A 22,107-nucleotide genomic window follows, 5' to 3' on the forward strand; every position below is an offset into this window, starting at 1 on the left:
GCTGTTCAATGGCCTAATGAGATTAACATATGTACAACTAGTTTTATTGTCTGCTGCCCCATACAAGTGACACCCTTCAGATTCCATACATCACAATTTGAATAATAAACATCTGTGTTGTCTTTTTTAAAGTTCTGTACATTATCCTTAAATATAGTTTATCGGTCCTTAAATAAGTAATGTTATTTAACCTGCTGAACAAACCATGGAAATCAGCAGGTAACTATGAAACTAAAATCATTCCATAACTAAAAGAGAATCAGATTTTACAAGTCAAATTAAAATGGTTTATTTAAAATATATATATATATATATATATATATATATATATATATATATATATATATATATATATATATATATATATATATATATATATATATATAAACAAATAATAAGAGCACATATGCTTTAGCAAAAATGATTTTGTTTTGTTTTTATTTATTTATTTTGTAAGTAAATGAAAAATTAATAAAATGTGACTTAAATTTTCAAAAAGATCTCAACAAAATGTTTAATCACCTAGTCACTAACTTAGTTAATTCTTAAATGTAATCAACAACATGCTTTATATATATATATATATATATATATATATATATATATATATATATATACACACACAAAATAAATAAGAAAGGCACTCTCCGTATAATATATAACTTTACTTAGATGAACGTTTTTCGGGGGCAACCCTGAAAACGTTCATCTATGTAAAGTTATATAACCATTATACGGAGAGTGCCTTTCTTATTTATTTTGCATATCAATGGTTTAAGTGCACCCCGGAGGCTGAGTTAAAGCAGTGAGTGTGGGATCCTTTTGGAAGTTTATATATATATATATATATATATATATATATATATATATATATATATATATATATATAAATAAGGGGAGGAATTGGTTTATTTAAGTATGCACCGCAGGGTATATTAAATCAGTAACATAGTATTTTAATGAATGCTAGTGATTTGCTATAATGAAAACCTAATACAATATTAATTACTTATTTGGGGGTTAGTTATATGGTTGAATAGATCAGATACATTTTATTGTTTAATGCCTGTATGGTTTATCAAATGCAATGAAAGGTCTGAATTTCATCAGTTTTTCAGAATTCTCAGCCACACAACCCTATAACTTTTTTTTAATGTTTTTATGATGTAAGTTAAACATTGTTGCTTTAGAAGTATTAATGTATCAGCAACATGATATATTTGTTTCCTGCAATTGATATTGAAATATATTTTTAAATTGCACTGTGTCTTTAAGAGCAGTTTAACATGTACATAAATCAATACATTACAAAATAGTACACACCTCATCTTTCACAATACTATAGGCAAATACTACATTATGCAGAAATGTATGAGGCTAAGAATGTTGGTCATTTGGTAGTTTCTTTATAGGCGGTTCCTATCTATTATTTTTTGGTAGTTTTGTCTTCTGTGGGATCAGAATAAGTGAAACTGGAATGAAGACAAGAAAAAAAGCACAATGTGAAGATTTATGGAGTCTAACTTTGGGAAGAAAATTAAAGACAATTTAAACCAATATGAGCAATCCACTGATTGAAAGCTGTGAAATTGGACTGATCCTAGTAAACAGTACCTCTGAAGATTGGGTTTGGGGAAATAACTGGACTTCCAGAACATAATATTTGTATAAAGTGTGTTTACATATATATATATATACGGTATATAGTTTACACTGATAAGCTTAAAATGTTTATATCTTTAGAAATGGCAGTATATTTGATTATCAAACTGCAAATGATTGTTAAATTAAATCTGATGTTCATGTAAAGAAAGGAACATTTTTCTTTAGCCCCAAAGGTTATGTTTACAAGCCAAAAATTGTTTCTTCATATTACAATGGAACTTATTTTTTTCATGCATTGTCAGGTATTCATACCAATTATAGGCATCAATTAAAGGGAGATACAAATGATGTAAAAAAATGAATATATTATAAGCTGCTAATGCCTTATTGGCTCCATTACAGAATTTAATTTGCCCTCTGTGATAGCTGTTTTCACTGCTCCTTCAACTTTTTACACATCATTTACAGCCAATAAAATGCTGAGACTGGAGTAAAGGCGAGCCAATAGTAACAGAACCACCACCAAGACAAAGGAAGCAACCTTTAGCAATATTACACATTTGTTTACACAAACATGCAACTTAAAAGTTTCAGTTTAATAAGCAACATTTACTTTCTTTTAAATCTACAGCTAATGTCTACAAAGAAATGTTTTATTCATAAAGCTAACTATTTAATTGACTGCTTATTATTACTAAACACTAGGAATTAAAGTCAACACAAAACTCAGTAACTAGATATTTGTTGTTTTTGTTGATTAATTGAAAATTCTCAGACAATATTTAATTTAGTTGAAAATCAGGCTCTATGTACAGTACCAATTGCATTTACCTGCCTAATTGATATTTAACATTGGATGCCATTACAACTCACATTAATTTTAACTATTCACCATATAATTAGTAATATTATTTACAAATTCTATTTATTTCAGTGCTAAATCACATCATTGGCTTATCACGGATCCTACCGTTTTATCATTTTCCTTTTTAAATAATATGGCAACAATGGAAGATATTTTTGCAGCTTCTTTGAAATGTTACCACAGTGTTTGAAGTGGGACGATGCTACCACAATATAAACGCTGCAGATAACTGTAAATATAAACTCTTTTAACAGGCTTTCTTTAGTACTAAAAAGTAAGGACATTATCTCTCCAAATAGGCATGTACACGTGTATTATATAAATCCAATTGTTTGGCAGACTCAGCTAAATAAAAATGATTGAAACAGTTATAAAGATCAAACTGGACAATTAAATGTAAAGAGGGTTTTTACAGAATTTTTTTTAGAATTCAATTTTTTTTTAAGTAATACAGATAGGGAGGGGTATTATATATAACTGTGCCATATAGCTGCATTGACTGTACTATGACAATGCATATAACTAAAAGCAGTAGTAATGATTGTATATGAATCCTCTCTGCCAGTGACATTGTATTGAATAAATCAGTAGTCTCATGATGCAATGCAGCGCACTCACCTTACTAAGTTACAGTTAGTACAGTTAGTACAATTTGAAATATTTTTTTATACTTGCCCCAGCCCAGGCTTTTCTAATTAGACTTCCAGTGACGGAGATAATTGCTGTGCTTTTAAGAATAATGTTGTGGTTGAAACCTAAAGTATATACAGTATATATCTAAACCTTTTGTTACTAGTAATGTGATGGTGCCTTTATATCACACTCTTATAAAAATTATAAACTTAATTTTTTTTATAAATCACATTATGAGATGAAGTGAAATGGTTAGTGCTGTGTTTGACATATAAATTAGATTAGATTGATTCTTTTATATGAAAATTGACTTACATTTTGCAGTACATAGAACCAGAATGAGAGAAAAATAATATTTTTACGCGTTTAGTTAGCTAAATCAGTGTGCCATTTATTATAGTTATAAATAAATTGTCTTTTTGTATGTATGGGTTCTTTTAGCACAATCATGCTCTTTTCTAAGGCCTTTAGAATGGCTTGATCGATTATCTGTAAAGTGCTGTCTAGTTTGACCATATCAGGCTGAGACTGACAAATTCCAAAGATACGAAATGAAAAAAAATGTACTGCAATTTTTGTTTTGAAGTTTACGACTTTGAAAGCGCTTTAGGTGGTCTCAGGTGGACAATATTTTTTTCTTATAATTTCAGTCAGTTAGAGAAACTTAAACTGACATACTAAAAAAGCTTGTCAAAACTATCAAATGCTTTATAGAATTTCAGATTATATCCAGAAAAATAAGAAAGATTGCTGGATTAAAACAACTTTATTTCGAAAGGGACCTTAAAAACAATACCTCATGTACAATTTATTTTTAATTTCATTTTAAGATATTGGGTTTCATTTGTTTATGATGTTCAGTAAGACCATGAGACTATCATTAAACATTAAACTATAATACTTTAATAAATTACCAAATATAAAATGTGAATCATTTTCTTGATATGTTAAATATTTAAATTCTTGTCTAACAAACTGTGAAATAAAAACATATTTTAGCAAACACATTGTCCGGAAATATGTTTTACTAAACCTGATCTATTTTATAATTTATTTCTATTTGCATGAGAAAACGCTAACAAAAGTCTTAATGTACTGCATGGTAAAGAGCTTTCTGTAAAGGACCACTCAATGCAGTAGAATTGCATATTATATAGAAGTGCATAATAAAAAGACAATGCAATAACACCTACTCTGTCAGAAAAAACTCCACTGCTTATCTGAAATTCAAATTTATTTTTCTCCCATTTTCCAGTCCCCTGTGTCATGTGACAGACATCAGCCAATCACAGACTAGTATACGTATACCATGTGAACTTGTGCACATGCTCAGTAGGATCTTGTTCCCCAAAAAGTGTGAATATAAAAAGACTGTTCAAAATTTGATAATGGAAATAAATTGGAAAGTGTCTTAAAACTGCTCTGTTCTATCTGCATCATAAAATATTTTTTTGACTTGAGTGTTGCTTTAGCAAACTAGAAACTAAATGCTTTATTTCTATAGGTTTTAGTTCAAGAGCATAGGGCCAAAAAAATCATAGCAGCAAATAGTAATAATGAGCAGCTGCGATTGTCTGGTAAGAGCTAAATTATAGATTACAGCAAAGAGTAATAATGAGCAGCTGCGATTGTCTGGTAAGCAAATAGTGTTGACTGAGGGTCAATCTTTCACTTTAGGTGTGAAAGTCACATGACCATTGCTTTGCTATCTCCATTTTTGCAAAATCCTGTCTTTTTTACTATGAGTGTGTGTGTGTCTATATTTGTTTGAAGCACATCAGCTGGTGTAGGCCTGCATAAGGGAACAGTTGACTCACAAAACTTGTTTTGTCTGTAATTTTACAAAGATTATAGGATTAAAGCATTCTGTTTTTATAAGATTATATTAGATGCAGACATAAGTTAAAATCTCACAGTTTTATGGAGTTAATTGATTCCTTCATTATGTGTTATGACTTCAAAGAGTATTTTTATTTTAAACATGCTTGAAAGGGACATTAAGCACTTTTCAATGTTCAGTTATGCACAGTAAAATAATTTTACAATACACTTTTTATATTTGTTTTGCCCCTTTTAATTTAAAATGAAGAGTTTCCAATTCTTAGGTTTTGAAGTGGACATGGTAGGTTTCAGAAGCCTAACCCTGCCTCATATGTGTCCCCAATTCTTCCCAGCACAGATTATCTGATACAAGACAGCAAAACAATGTATGCTTTACAAATGAAATGACAGTGGTTAGCCGTATATACTCCAGTGCAAAGCCCTGATTAGCATCTCCTAATAAGGCAAGGGGCATGGTATTTGGCTATTGAAATGTTTATACCAAGCAAGTTGTTAATGAATTCAATTTGTTTTTGGTGCACACTCGCCTAGTATGTTAAATTATTACAAGAAAAATATTGTAAATACTCTTTAATGTCCCTTTAACAATAGTTTGATTTTGTGCATTTTGTTAAATTGTTGAATCAGTTTATCACAAATAGAAGGTATTTATACTAGAAGAATATCTAGATCTGTTTGCCATTTCAAATGTATTATACATTATCATCATAATTCTCAAAATATGTGATATAATACTCCCAATTAATTTAATAGGAAAAATATTGGTGCTTCTTGCGTAACTGTAACTTCTAAAGCATACATACATATGCATGCATATATTTAGATATAAGTAGAAATATATGTGTGTGTATCCATATGTGCATGTGCATCTGTGTGTGTGTGCATGGGAGTGTGTGTGTGTACGCATTTGTGCTGGAAAATAAATGTATATATGTATAAAATAACAGAGCATAGCACTAGGTCTAATATTTTTAGTTACAGTAAATACAATGGTAATATTTCATTTGCAATACTAATAACTAACTTTCCAGAAAATTGCCTTTTTTCATTATTAATTATTAATTTATCTTATTGCACTGTTGGTTGTATATAATTATATGTTTAACACCTGCAAAGGTTCAGCCCTTGAGCAGCAATGCACTACTAGGACCCAGCTGAACCTGAATCTGGTGAGCCAATTAAAAGAGACAAATATGTACAGCTACCAATCAATAGCTAGATCACAATATATGTAGTCATCAATCAACAGCTAGCTCACAATATGTGTAGCCATCAATCAACAACTAGCTCACAATATGTGTAGCCATCAATCAACAACTAACCCACAGCTGCTGAAGATATGCAACCCCCCCCCCCCCAACATAATGAGTGCCCCAGGTGCTCCCTAACTGTAATCCCCTGGGTTTCCCATCACCACTCAGCTAAAAGCATCAACAGCCCCTCCTGGGCCTGCCCAAATCCCACTTGACCCCGCCCATGGAACTCTCTGACCTATGCACCACATGCCCACCCTGCCCCTTCCATTGTATCCCGCCCTCAAAACACTGGGGGGAATTTGATAAGTGCCCCTCCATTACCACTTTCTGGAAACACAACTTAGGATAAGTACATATGCTTTTCAAGAGAACAAAATCAATTTGATAATAGGAAATTTAAAAGTGTCATAAAATGTCATGGTCTATCATCTAAATCATTAAATTTTCATTTTAACAGCCATGTCCCTTTAAAGGGTTCTATTAAAATTAAGCACAGATGTATTTTTAATTTGTATTTTTCCACAAAAAGGAGTCTTTTAATTCTGTCACATTAGCTTGTTGGCCAAATACTGTTCAAATCACCAATATAAGGTAGAAATACACACATACATATAATAGATAGCTGTAGCAGGTTTAGTATATCAATTATTTCTAGTTAAAAGGATGGTCACATTAAAATGCATTCACCTTTCCTGATGTATATACAACTTAGATGTATATCTGTATAAACAAACACAGACATATATTGTATGCATGACGACTGCAGACATACAACTGTGAGTTCAGAAAAAGCACTTTGTTGGCCAAATGCATTTCACATTATCTTCCAGTTTTGTATTAGATTTTATTTTTTTCCCCTTTGGTGCATACAGTATTGTTGTGAAGATGTTATTTTCTCAAGAAATGTGGGCAAGCAGTGTGACAAAGCACATAACCAAACCTGAATACATTTTTATCCCCTCAAGGTCAGATTTTCAAAAATAAAGGCTGTATGTTTTCTTAATATGCAAATTCAGCGTATGTATACTATAGAAAGAAAATCGTGTTTTGGTTCCAAACAAATTAATCTTTTCCACACTTGCCTTCTCTCTTTCTTCGAGGTTTGCTTGTTATCTATATCATATTCTCTTGAATTATTAAACACTCACCGTGAAAATCAAATCCTTATTTTTCAAAAGTTCTGACAATAGCTTGTAATTGTATTTTTGCTAAACAAATCCTATAAGAGGTTTGTCTGCGGTGGAATATACTTTTTTAACAATATGAATGCTGGAAATATTCAGAGCAATTGAACAAAAGGAATTGTCTAAATTCTCTTTTCTTGTAATTCAAATAATAAGTTAAAGTAGGGTATTAGTACCATTGTATAAGGTAATAGGCAAGGTATTATGAATTAATGTCTCTATTTCATTACACTGGGGTTATCTGATCTGCTGATTCACAATACAACTTATGAAAATACATATTTTTCTCAACCATGAATTGAGATTCTTTAAGAATGCTCACTAGTACTTCTAATTCCCTGGTGGGATTATATAAAGGGGCATATTCTGCATTTTTTTTAAGGGAAAGAAATGCATTACAAAAGTGCACAATGAAAATCATAATTTAAAAATCATACAAAACGAATAATTGAACTATTCACAAAAAATACTAAGGAAAAATTATATTTTTAAAGTGCATCAAAATGGTAACAACATTTTTCACAAAAAATCATATTTTATCAAAAATTTACTATTTTATTTATTTATGAATAAATCTTATTAAATATGCACAGCATAAATCATCATTTAAGTGCACTGAATGTGTCAAAACACATAGAAAAGCATCATTGTTGTTTTTTTCATAAAATGGGCTAAACATGGGAGTTCCATGGGTGTATATGAAATTTTCTATCAATTCCCAGTGTAATTTTCTAAACATTTTCGCCCTACAGATCTCACAGTTTTTACTTACAAATTAAAAAGTGGAAATCTTTTATCAAAATACTCAAAACACTAATTAATCGTAAAGGAAAACCTATGCATACAAAAATAACAGAGTTACAGTGTACTGAAAACAGCATCATTTGATTTGTATTTGGCGTAATATTAAAGTTTATATATATGCTGGGTTCTCCCTGTGTACCCCGTCCTCCCTTGCAAACTTTCACATAGCAGAGATCTATTATTTTTAAAGGAGACATCTCGCAGTGGAAAACCATGTTTAGACTGATGAAATTCTTTAGAACCAGCCCCTTATTTATTCCAATATACCTACATATTTTTCAGATATTAAAGTATAGAAGGCAAAACAACAAAAAATTCAGTGTTGTAAGTGATAAAATAGGCATATTTTTTCTTACATGTATTTGAAATAACAGGAATGAATGTATTAAAAAAATTGTTTTTGCATGATAAAGTTGTTTAAAATTAGCTTGCAATGCATGTTGCATATTGATATATTTTTTGTCTCGTTGGTTAATAGAGAGTGACAACTCTCACAGCTGTCTTGGCTGACAGAAATAAGATTCCATAAGATTGAAGTATTATTTAGCCTGGGAACAAAAGTTTATATTGGCTAGAAATGAACAGATTATACATCTTATAATTCACATCCTGTGGGCAGTAGATCTATATTTTAAATTGTAATTCCATTGTGATCAAACAGCCACTATTACCAGCTTAGTACTTTCCCTATCTGTTGTTAATTACAAGAGCAGGATGTTGTCACAAACTGGGTGATCAGTGCCGTGATTCCTATCAGAAGACAGAAGACCACAAATATTGAAGAATTTAAACTTCGTTATATAAAACATTACTAAACTCCCCATTGATTCTATCTCCGTGCCTCTGTCTGTTATGGTTGACCTCCTTTACTGGCATCATCAGGTTTCCTCCTTGTGGAAACAGAGTTATGCAGAATAGTGAGGTTAAAGACATCTACGTTCTTGTGGGTCTCTAAAGCAAAATATTAGATATTATAAATATTAAAAAGATCAACAGATAACCTTCTCTGGACTTCAAACATTATGAAGATGCACGGGGCTAGATTCATTAATGTGTGTTAGGCTGCTAAAGCTTTCCTTTGTTTTGGCAAGATCATGTTCAAAACTCATTGAGCCTCACTTCACCTATCTTTCCCAGTTGATTGCCATTGGGGATTTCTCTAATTAATTTTATTAATGCTTGAGGTGTCCAATATGTGATGTCAGTGGTCCAGATTTTTCATTTAAATTTCAACTCTTTCTGCAGAATTTAAAAAGACCTGATTGAAGTTTCTTGTCATGAGGTTGTAGCTCGCTATTTCAAAGCTGACTGGTTATCTCATTTTAGTTTTACATTTATTTCCCTTGAATTGTTCTAAGAGGTTTTTGTTTTGGATACACTATAGTGGACTGTATTATACAGGGGTATTGTTTTCCTTCATAGTCAATGCATTGACAAAGAACGGTTACAAGAAAAATTTTGTTTCATTGATTATAATGGAGCAGAACTCCCCGTGAGAAGGGGTTGTAACAATTCTGTATGAGTTTCACAATTTTTGAGTTCCATGTTTTTCACTCAGATATACGTTTCACACATGAGTTTTATTGAATCAAGGAAATTGATATGAAACAGGCTCTGGAGGAACAAGTTGGCCTCTCTGTCTGACTGCATTTTTCAATCCTACACCTATTTACCTCTCCCATGGACACAAATGCATCATGGTGCTTTCCTTCTTATATCTCCCATAGCTCAAGTTTCCAAGCATGATTGCAAGAATCATGATTAGCCTATGATGGTTAGTTTATACAATCTGGCTAGGGAGCATAGGAAAATAGTGAGCTGTGTGGAGAAGGAAAGACATAGTAGTATCAAACAGCTTATAACAGCTTCAAAATTTTTATGTAATATATATTTTGCTAACATTCGGCTAGATTACGAGTTTTGCGTTAGAGGCTGTGTGGTGCTAACGAGCAGTTTATGCTCACCGCTCACTTACAGACAGCACTGGTATTACAGGTTTTTACAACCAGATAAGAAGTGTGCGTTGAGCAAAATTTTGCTCATTACCGCACTCCAATACCAGCTCTGCTTACGTTAGCGGTGACCCTAACATGAACCTCGAGTCTAAACACCCCTAATCTTACACTTATTAACCCCTAATCTGCCACCCCCGACATCGCCGACACCTACATTATAATTATTAACCCCTAATATGCCGCTCCGGACACCGCCGCCACCTACATTATACTTATGAACCCCTAATCTGCTGCCCCCAACATCGCCGAACCCTACATTATATTAACCCCTACTCTGCTGCCCCCAATGTCGCCGCCACCTACCTACACTTATTAACCCCTAATCTGCCGCCCCCAACATCGCTGCCACTATAATAAACATGTTAACCCCTAAACCGCCGCACTCCCGCCTCCTAAACATTAGTTAAATATTATTAACCCCTAATCTGCTGGCCCTAACATCGCCGCCCACCTACCTACATTTATTAACCCCTAATCTGCCGCCCCCAATGTCGCTGCCACTATACTAAATGTATTAACCCCTAAACCTAAGTCTAACCCTAACCCTAACACCCCCTAACTTAAATAGAATTAAAAGAAATCTAAATAAAAATTCCTATCATTAACTACATTCCTATTTAAAACTAAATACTTACCTGTAAAATAAACCCTAAGCTAGCTACAATATAACTAATAGTTACATTGTAGCTAGCTTAGGATTTATTTTTATTTTACAAGCAAGTTTGTATTTATTTTAACTAGGTAGAATAGTTATTAAATAGTTATTAACTATTTAATAACTACCTAGCTAAAATAAATACAAAGTTACCTGTAAAATAAAACCTAACCTAAGTTACAATTACATCTAACACTACACTATAATTAAATTATTTCCCTAAATTAAATACACAAATACATATATTCACATATATAGACGTTGAAGTGCTTTGGGCCCTTTGCCGTTAGGTAGATGAAAACATGTAAAATGTATATTTATGCAATATTTATATTTTCATATCGGATTTGCGCACACTATAATATGCGATCAAGCTTGCACATATTAGAATATGCGATCAGGTACGCACGCGAGTCGGGTGTTCTCCAATTACTTCTATGGGGGAATAGGTTATTGTGTGCGCAACAGTCTAATTGTGCTAGACTAAGCTGTTTGCGCTCATCGTGTTAGCGCGTGAGCAATTACTTTTTACTTTCATCTCATATGATCAGCACCAACCCGATGAGTGCAAAACATTTACTTCTAGCGCAATTAGCGCTCTAGCGGAAGCCCCAAATACTGCTCCACTTGTAATCTGGCCCTATATTAGCTGTAAGCAGAAGACATATATATTACATAAGCCACTTGGCCTGTTTTTCTTCTAGGTATGTTGATAACCAAATTTTTTGTCACTATATGGAAAGCATTCTTCTAATGCATAAATCAAACTCTGTTGATTCCTTGGGCTCCATTTACCAAGCAGTGGTATTTGCTTTGGAGCACCAGCTCACCTAAAACGATAGTTAAAGGGCCACTAAACACAAAATCTTTCTTTCATGATTCAGATAGAACATACAAATTTAAACAACATTACAATTTACTTCTATTATTTATTTTGCTTCATTTTTTAGATATCCTTATTTGAAGAAAAAGCAATGCACATGGGTGAGCCAATCACACGAGGCTTCTATGTGCAGCAACCAACCAGCAGCTACTGAGCATATCTAGATATGCTTTTCAGCAAAGAGTATCAAGAGAATAAAACAAATTAGATAATAGAAGTAAATTAGAAAGATGTTTAAAAATACATTATCTTTCTAAATCATGAAAGAAAAAATTTGGGTATCATGGCCCTTTAAGTAGCAGCAGTCTGAAAGGGAAAGTCTAGTCAAAATTAAACTTTCGTGATTCAGATAGAGCAGCAATTTTAAGCAACTTTCTAATTTTCTCCTATTATCAATTTTTTGTCATTCTCTTGGTGTCTTTATTTGAAAAAGCAAGAATGTAAGGTTAGGAGACGGCCCATTGTTGGTTCAGCACCTTGGTAGCGCTTGCTGATTGGTCTCTAAATGTTGCCACCAATCAGTAAACGCTATACAGGGTCCTGAACCAAAAATGGACCGGCTCCTACGTTTACATTAAAGCTTTTTCAAATAAAGATAGCAAGAGTACAAAGAAAAAATGATAATAGGAGTAAATTAGAAAGTTGCTTAAAATTGTATGCTCTATCTCAATCATGAAAGTTTAATGTTGACTAGACTATCCCTTTAAGACCGATTGACAACCTCTGCTAGTGGCAATAAACCTTTGGTTTTATTTCCACAGCCTGGGCACATAAACTAAGATATTTATGTAACAGTAGAAAAAAATGCAAATATTTTAAGCAACTATTTAGTTTTACTTTAACTGTATTTATCTTAGTACAGCTTCATCAATGATTGTGGTATAAAACTAGTAATATCCTATTTATTCCTGAAAATAATACAACCCTCACTAAAAGCAGCTAGAGAAAAGGACATAACACCTTTAAATGAATGGAACAAAGAACAATGGAACTGCGTGTTGTTTACTAACTCCTAAACACTTTTTTTCTGGTTCCATTATGCCTGCTGATTGTTGAATAGGAAATCCAAGCATTCTTTTATATAAGCAGATATTTTACCAGAACTTAAATCTAGTCGCAAGGTTTACTCCATCAACAGCAGCTGCTGGAACATAAAAAACAGAACAGGGGCATCATTATTACTCAGCTTTATAACCTATTTAGATTTTTGCTTAGATTTATATACTCTTCATATAATAATACAATGTTTAATACAAAATCACTCATGCTTCCTGGTACACTATCAGACTAGGAATAAAATCTCTGGTGCTGCAGGCTTCACTTGACAGAAATCTGCCAGAGCACATTTTAGTTCAAGTTACATGAATTGACTGCACCGCATGGTCACTCACAGCCTTTCACTTTCAATTTTCTTCTGTTCACTGAGCAAGTGCTCCAAAAGACTGAAATCTACGTTTTATGTCGAAGCCAAAAAGGCTTATGGAGACCTTAATCATAGTAGCGTAGGCTAATGTCCTGAGATTCGCTTAACAGAGACAAAATAACTACATGAAAGACTAAAGGATTAAAAGGTCACTTTATAGTAAAAAATTCTGGGGTGCAAATAGAGAAAATGTTTTTATAGTGAGTACAAAGTATTCATTTGAGTTAAATCTGCTACATTGTTAACCATTTTTCTACCTTACTGATATATGCATGTGATAGATAGCTAGACAGACAGACATATAGATAGCTAGACAGACAGACAGATATTTGAAGGTTTTCTCATGATGAATTTCAACCACATGCAACAAGCCCTGACCCAGTGGTTGATGTTTTACATAATGGAGTTACTTCTTCACTTTGTTTCTTCATATCTACTCATTTTTATTTGATATATTCTAGACACTTGCCTTACATAGCTATCAGCGCACATAGAAAGAACTCTATGGAAGCCAAAGGTTATGTTGGTCTTTTTAAAGAAAGCACAACAAATCTTCCCATTGAAGAGCTATTGCTATGAACTGTGAATATATAATGTGCATAAACTTGTGTATGGCTTCTGAAATGCTATGAAAATATCAGTGATATATGATGTATTTTATTGCTTTTTGTTTGAAAAAGAAATAGTTTTTCATATATCGTTTGCTTTATCTGTTTGCTTTATGTTTTATTAGAATAATGTCAAAATCAAACTAATCCAGTGCAATCTGTTTTCACCTACTATTGTGTGTTTTGATTTATAGGTTTAAGAGGACAGAAAGGTGAAAGAGGAGAACTTGGAATTGGTCTTTCAGGGAGTCCTGGCCCTGCAGGACCTACAGGTAAGAGCCCTCATAGTTTATGGATATATAGCTTTATTCTGGTTGCCATTAATATTTAATATGAGCTATAGAGATACAATGATTTTATTATTCTTGATTAACAGAGAAAATACAGAGATAATATTTCAGAGGCACAAAATATTACTTTTGTTAAAAAAGAGTGTTTTCCAGGCAACAGATATTAAAGTGATGGTAAAATCTCCCCTTTTTAAAATCAGATCCAGAATGTTAGTGATATTTTAGATGAAGTTTAATTCATCAGTTGTAATGAAGTTGCGTTATAACTTACTTTTCAATATAGATATAAAATTCAAATTCACCGTGCTCTGCCCCCCATTTTAAAAGTCAATCGGCTAGATTACGAGTTTTACATTAGAGGCTATGTGGTGCTAATGAGCAGTTTATGCTCACCGCTCACTTACAGACAGCGCTGGTATTATGGGTTTTTACAAACCCGTCGTTAAAAGTGAGCGTTGATCAAAATTTTGCTCCAATACAGCGCTGCTTAAGTCTGCGGTGAGCTGGTGTAACGTGCTTGTGCACAATTTCCCCATAGGAATCAATGGGGAGAGCCGGCTGAAAAAAAATCTAACACCTGCAAAAAAGCAGCGTAAAGCTCCCAACGCAGCCCCATTGATTCCTATGGGGAAATAAAATTTATGTCTACACCTAGCACCCTAACATTAACCCCAAGTCTAAACACCCCTAATCTTACACTTATTAACCCCTAATCTGCCGCCCCCGACATCGCTGACACCTGCATTATATTATTAACCCCCTAATCTGCCGCTCCGGACACCACCGCCACCTACATTATACTTATGAAACCCTAATCTGCTGCCCCCAACATCGCCGACACCTACATTATATTTATTAACTTCTAATCTACCACCCCAAATGTCGACGCAACCTACATACACTTATTAACCCCTAATATGCCGCCCACGACGTCGCCGCCACTATAATAAACATATTAACCCCTAAACCTGTCTAACCCTAACCCTAACCACCCCTAACTTAAATATAATTTAAATAAATCTAAATAAAATTACTATAATTAACTAAATTATTCCTATTTAAAACTAAATACTTACCTATAAAATAAACCCTAAGCTAGCTACAATATAACTAATAATTACATTGTATCTAGTTTAGGGTTTATTTTTATTTTACAGACAACTTTGTATTTATTTTAACTAGGTAGAATAGTTACTAAATAGTTATTAACTATTTAATAAACTACCTAGCTAAAATAAATACAAAAGTACCTGTGAAATAAAACCTAACCTAAGTTACACTAACACCTAACACTACACTATAATTACATTAATTCCCTAAATTAAATACAATTAAATACAATTAAATAAAATTAACTAAATTACACAGAAAACAAACACTAAATTACAGAAAATAATAAACAAATTACAAGATTTTTAAACTAATTACACCTAATCTAATCCCCCTAACAAAATAAAAAAGCCCTCCCAAAATAAACAAAAATCCCTACCCTACACTAAATTACAAATAGCCCTTAAAAGGGCCTTTTGTGGGGCACTGTCCCAAAGTAATCAGCTCTTTTACCTGTATACCCCTCCAACATTAAAACCCACCACCCACACAACCAACCCTACTCTAAAACCCACCCAATACCCCCTTAAAAAAACCTAACACTAACCCCTTGAAGATCACCTTACCGGGAGAAGTCTTCATCCAACCGGGCCGAAGTCCTCAACGAATCCAGCAGAAGTGGTCCTCTAGACGGGCAGAAGTGGTCCTCCAGACGGGCAGAAGTTTTCATCCAGACGGCATCTTCTATCTTCATCCATCTGGAGCGGAGCAGGTCCATCTTCAAGACATCCAACGCAGAGCATCCTCTTCTTTCCACGGCGACTGAAGAATGAAGGTACCTTTAAGTGACGTCATCCAAGATGGCGTCCCTTCAATTCCGATTGGCTGATAGAATTCTATCAGCCAATCGGAATTAAGGTCGAAAAAATCCTATTGGCTGATGCAATCAGCCAATAGGATTGAGCTGGCATTCTATTGGCTGATTGGTACAGCCAAAAGAATGCCAGCTCAATCCTATTGGCTGATTGCACCAGCCAATAGGATTTTTCCTACCTTAATTCCGATTGGCATCTAAGGGACACCATCTTGGAGGAAACATACTCCTCCATAGCACAATTCTCCACAACAGACAGAGGGTAAACCCGGCCCCGAGGAGGAATGGCTCTGAGTTGCAGGTCTATGGCACAATCGTAAGACCAGTGAGGAGGCAACGTACCGGCACGCACCTTGTCAAAAATGTCTAGGAACTCTCAGTACTCCTCTGGCAATTGAGATACCGAAGAAGTGCACAAGACTTTAACTGGTTTCCGAAGACAAGTGGAAATACATTGCAGAGACCACGACAAAATTTCTGACCTGCGCCGAGATTGGGATTGTGCTTTTGGAGCCAGGGATAACCCAGAACAACCGGAAAATGTGGAGAGTTTATCACCTGGAACTGGATGGTTTCAAAATGGAGAGCCCCGACAGCCATGGATAATGGAGCAGTTTCGTGAGTAACAAGTGCGGGCTGAAGGGGCCTGCCATCAATGGCCTCAATAGCAAGCGGAATGGACCGAGCCAAAACAGGAATGGAGTACTTTGATATAAAAGCACTGTCAATGAAATAGCCCGCAGCACCGGAGTCAACAAGAGCCTGGGTGACTATGGAGGAGTCCATCCAGGAAAGGACAACTGTGACCAAAGGTTTCTCCTTTAGCGGTTCCGGGGACAAGGATAAACCACCCAAGATCTGCCCCCGACAGGACCTTAGGTGTGAGCGTTTCCCGGCCATGTAGGACAAGACTTCAAAAGGTGGCCCTGTAACCCACAATAGAGGCAGAGTCCCTCCCTCCTCCTAAAGGCCCTCTCTGCTGCAGAGAGACGCATGAATCCCAACTGCATCGGCTCAGCAGTACCTGGTGACTCGGGACCAGGAGGCATGGGAGGAGAGGGAGGCATGAGTGAGAACGAACACATAGGAGACAACGGTACAGGAGGCTTCCACAAGCGCTCCTTGAAAGAAGGCCTCTCACTTAGTCTGATGCCAGTTAGGATCAAAAAAGACACCAATGCCTCTGGCAGCAACTTCGTCTTTAATCGCATCAGAGAGCACATGAAAGAAGGTTGCAACAAGGGCTTCATTGTTCCAACCTACCTCTGCGGCAAGCGTACGGAACTCAATGGCATACTGAGCAACAGATCTTGTACTACTGCTGATTGGACATGAGTTGTTTAGCAGCAGAGGAGGAGTGAGCTGGAACATCAAATACCCTTCGAAAGGAGGCCACAAATTCAGGGTAATTTGAAATCACAGGTTTATTAGTCTCCCACAAGGGATTAGCCCAGGCAAGAGCTGTGTCAGAGAGTAACGAGATGAGAAATCCCACCTTAGCTCTGTCAGAGGGAAACGCCTGAGGTAACATCTCAAAGTAAATGCACACCTGGTTCAAAAACCCTCTGCACTGATTAGGATTGCCTCCATATCGCTGAGGTAGAGGTGCAGAACCAGAAATGCTCCTGGTAGGACTAGGTGCATCAGCGGAAACAGGAGCAGCCATAGCTTGCGGGACACTTTGGTCCAAATGTGCAGTGCGAGTCAGCAGGGTTTGCAGGGCTAGTGCAAATTGATCCAAGCAGTGATCCTGTTCATCCATCCTGGAAATTATGGCAGGTAAAGGTGGATTATTAGCACCATCAGGATTCATGGCCCTTGCGTAATGTCAGGGGGCCAGGAATCAGACTGAGACGAGAAGTGCAAAAATAATCACACCTTTATTAATAGCAAAAAATAATAAAAAGTCCACAAGTCAAATAACAAGCTAGGAATCAAAACCAGAGCTGGTAGTCAGACGAGCCGGAATCAGGAACAAGGAGAACAGCAGAATCAGGAACAAGCCAGGGATTAGGAACCAGGAGGGACATCAGACAGCCAGGTAATACTCAGGAGCTCTCACAAACAGGTCTGAGACAATGCAAGGGCAAAGCATACTGAACAAAGGCCCTTTAAAAATAAGTAATGACATCACAATTCTGAGACTGCATCCTGTCTCACACGGATGATGTACACCAGTCTGGCCATAAAAGGAAGTGCAGGAAATGAGCAGCATCACACATAATGCACCAAATTCAGCAAGAGAGGTGAGTAAAATGGCTGCCAGCAGCACATGGCAAACAAAGCAGGAAAAAAACCCTGACATTTTTTTATTTTGTTTTGGGATTAGATTAGGTGTAATTAGTTTAAAAATCTTGTAATTTGTTTGTTATTTTCTGTAATTTAGTGTTTGTTTTTTTGTACTTTAGCTAATTTTATTTAATTGTATTTAATTCTATTTAGTTTAGGGAATTAATTTAATTATAGTGTAGTGTTAGGTGTTAGTGTAACTTAGGTTAGGTTTTATTTTACAGGTAAATGTAATTATTTTAGCTAGGTAGTTATTAAATAGTTAATAATTATTTAGTAACTATTCTACCTAGTTAAAATAAATACAAATTTGCCTGTAAAATAAAAATAAACCCTAAGCTAGCTACAATGCAACTATTAGTTATATTGTAGCTAGCTTAGGGTTTATTTTACAGGTAAGTATTTAGTTTTAAATAGGAATAATTTAGTTAATTATAATAATTTTATTTAGATTTATTTAAATTATATTTGTAAGGGGGGTTAAGGTTAGGGTTAGACTTAGATTTAGGGGTTAATAACTTTAGTGTAGTGGCAGCGACGTTGGAGGCGGCAGATTAGGGGTTAATAAATGTAGGTAGGTGTCTGCGATGTTAGGGATGGCAGATTAGGGGTTAATAATATTTAACTAATGTTTGCAAGGTGGGTGTGCGGCGGTTTAGGGGTTAATATATTTATTATAGTGGCGGCGATGTCCGGTTCGGCAGATTAGGGGTTAAAAATTTTATTTTAGTGTTCGCGATGTGGAAGGGCCTTGTTTTAGGGGTTAATAGGTAGTTTATGGGTGTTAGTGTACTTTTTAGCACTTTAGTTAAGAGTTTTATGCTAATACTCTTAACTACTGACTTTAAAATGCGGTACCAGTCTTGACAGGAGAGGGTCTACCGCTCACTTTTTGTCAGACTCATAATACCGGCGCTATGCAAGTCTCATTGAGAAAAGAGGATACGCAATTTACGTAAGTGGATTTGCGGTATTTCCAAGTCTAGCCAAAAAAGTGAGCGGTACACCTGTACCAGCAAGACTCGTAATACCAGCGGGCGTTAAAAAGCAGCATTGGGACCGGCCAACGCTGCTGTTTAAAAATAACGCAAAACTCGTAATCTAGGTGAATGTTTTCTGTTTTTCTGTGTTATTGATTCCAAATCATAGGAAAAGCAAATAAACATCCCACTGAGTATCAAAAAGATAATAGAAAGTATCAAGGAGCTCCAATTCATTAAATCATCCATAAAATCAACACTCATTCTAAAAAAAGATCTAAAAAAATAACCTCAAAGGCTTCCCAAGGGGGAACCATTTGTCATCACCAACCAAATTGTACTGCATCTAATAAAATTCTAATGTTTCTCAGCAGTATTAATAATATCTACAGTTCATATGGAGTAAACTGGTCATATAAACAAACTTCCTTTCATTACATGACAGCTTATCTCACATGAATTGTGGAAATTATTTTTTTCATTGTGAAATATGAACATATTAACTTCTGGGTTTATATGACCAGTTTACTTCACATGAACTGTAGATATTATTAATACGGCTGAGAAGCGTTAGCATTTTATTAGCTTTTAGACATTGGAGTATTCTTCTGAAGACTTTGGAATTATCAGTAACATATTGTACTGTGTTTAAATTCTCTCAGAAGGGAAACATTCTTTGTTCTGCCCTGATTGTTAAGATAAGTCATCATTGAGACATTGTATAATCTTACTTTGACATAATCATTTGTCAGATAAACTGACCATGTTTTAAGAACTTTGAAGATGGCTCATATTTCTGTCAGATTGTTCCAGAGTGTGGCTTCTTGCATTGGCAATCAGTAAGAAGCTGAGCTGAAACTGTTCAAAAAGTGGGTTCATATTGGTTGTCAGTCAATGCACTGTTTACACATATTTGTAATTATTCCAGTACAATTTTTACTGGCCAAAAAGTTGTCACAGCATAACATGGTACAGTTGACCCTATATAAAATATGTATCATTCCTGCTACTTCTTAATATGCATGTTTTATAGTTTAAGATACTACACCATACTTGCGTGCGCAAACCCAATCACATATTCTCATGTGTGCTAACCTGACATGAAAATATCAATTAAAAAAAAAAAAAAGGCTGTACAAACCCAGACCGGCTCAATCTGTTGTAAAAGCGAGGAACTTTGAAAAACAATTAAAAACGCTATGTAACACACCATTAATAAGTAAATATATATATACTGTATATGTATAATGGTATTTTGGAACAATATATATCTATACCTAAATAAATATATATACATGATTATATATAGGTATAGATATAGACAGATATGTATAGGAATATCTATTTATAAATACATAGAACATATTCTGCTATGTGCAGAACATTGGGATGTCAAATATTTACACTACATACACAGTATAACACTATATTAAATATAAATATTGCATAAATATGTTTTTACATGTTTTCATCTACTTAAAGGGACAGTCAACCCCAGAATTTTTGTTGTTTAAAAAGATAGATAATCCCTTTATTACCTATTCTGAAGCTTTGCATAACCAACACAGTTATAATAATACACGTTTTACCTCTGTAATTACCTTGTAGCTGAGCCTCTGCAGACTGCCCCCTTATTTCAGTTCTTTTGACAGACTTGCATTTTAGCACTCCTCAGCTTGGTGCGTGAGCTTAATGTTATCTATATGAAACACATGAACTAACGCCCCCTTGTGGTGAAAATCTGTCAAAATGTAATTAGATTAGAGGTCTAAGAAATTAAAGGGACAGTTCACCCCAAAATGCTCTCCCCTTTAAATTGTTCCCAATGATACATTTTACCTGCTGGAGTTTTTTAAATTGTTTACAAGTAGCTCATTTACCCCTATTTTGGCATGTGAAATAGCTGATTTAGCCTGTGGTATCCCAACCTATACTAAAAGTTTCTATACTGGAGTATATTCTATTGAATAGCCTAAGTTAACACAGCCAGCAGAAGAGATTACACTCTCAGTGGGGGGGCATGATAGTCAAGTAATAAAATGATAATTTTCCATTGTTCTCTCTAAGTATTGAGCTTTGGTTTTCTAGACAAATATAAGATAAGGGAGCAAGTCTGTGTACACAAAGTGATAACATAATGAGATCTGATATTACCTGAAGCTCAACCCATTGTAATAGACCGTGGTTTAAAAGCACAAAACCAGCTACTTCATATACACAAATAAACCTGAAAATGCAATTAATCATACATTTTATACTCTGCAGCCGGTATAACAAGTCATTGAAAATACATTCATATAAAAATAATTTTACAGTGTACTGTCCCTTTAACATATGAACCTCCTAGATTTAGTTTTTAACTAAGAATACCAAGAGAACAAAGCAAAATTGGTGATAAAAGTAAATTGGAAAGTTATTTAAAATTGCATTCCCTTGGATCCCTGCAGCTGAGCCCTTGGCGGTTAAATCGGCCGGACGCCCTGGTGACTGGGGAAGTAACTGCAGCAGGGCCGGATATCGCTCTGAGGGACCCGTGGAGCACTATAACCAACTTGCGCCTTAGAGTACCTACTTGGAAGCTCCACATGTGACATCTTGTGGACTGGGCTCCAGAAGATCTTAAATTTATCATTGGCAGTCCCCCCCTCCCACCGGTGCTGCTTGAGGGGGGTAGATAGCCAAAACTATTGTTAAGTGCCTCTGAAATCCGACCATGTGTTTACTCCCTGGTAAAGCCCCCCCCCCCCCCCCCCACTGGTGTTGTGCAAGGGAGGCAGGTAAAGTAAATCCAGCGTGTTCAGTGTCCCGGTCGAGCCTGACTCGCATAGGGGCAGTCCCTCCCTCCCACTGG

The 22,107-nt window shown here is 35.0% G+C and overlaps 1 protein-coding gene across 4 annotated transcripts in view; it reads left to right on the forward strand.

Moving 5' to 3' along the window:
* Window positions 1-22,107, forward strand: part of COL19A1 (collagen type XIX alpha 1 chain) — a 1,696,717-nt gene that overhangs the window by 1,661,963 nt on the left and 12,647 nt on the right. For 3 of the 4 annotated variants that reach the window (XM_053710417.1, XM_053710419.1, XM_053710418.1), the window contains one exon: window positions 13,968-14,045. In XM_053710417.1, coding sequence (XP_053566392.1) covers window positions 13,968-14,045 — 78 coding nt within the window. Of the gene's footprint in view, window positions 1-1,440; window positions 4,107-13,967; window positions 14,046-22,107 lie in introns of those variants that run through there. The other variant, XM_053710420.1, reaches the window with a different exon arrangement.

Source organism: Bombina bombina, chromosome 4 (genome assembly GCF_027579735.1).
Source record: "Bombina bombina isolate aBomBom1 chromosome 4, aBomBom1.pri, whole genome shotgun sequence".
Taxonomy (NCBI): domain Eukaryota; kingdom Metazoa; phylum Chordata; class Amphibia; order Anura; family Bombinatoridae; genus Bombina; species Bombina bombina.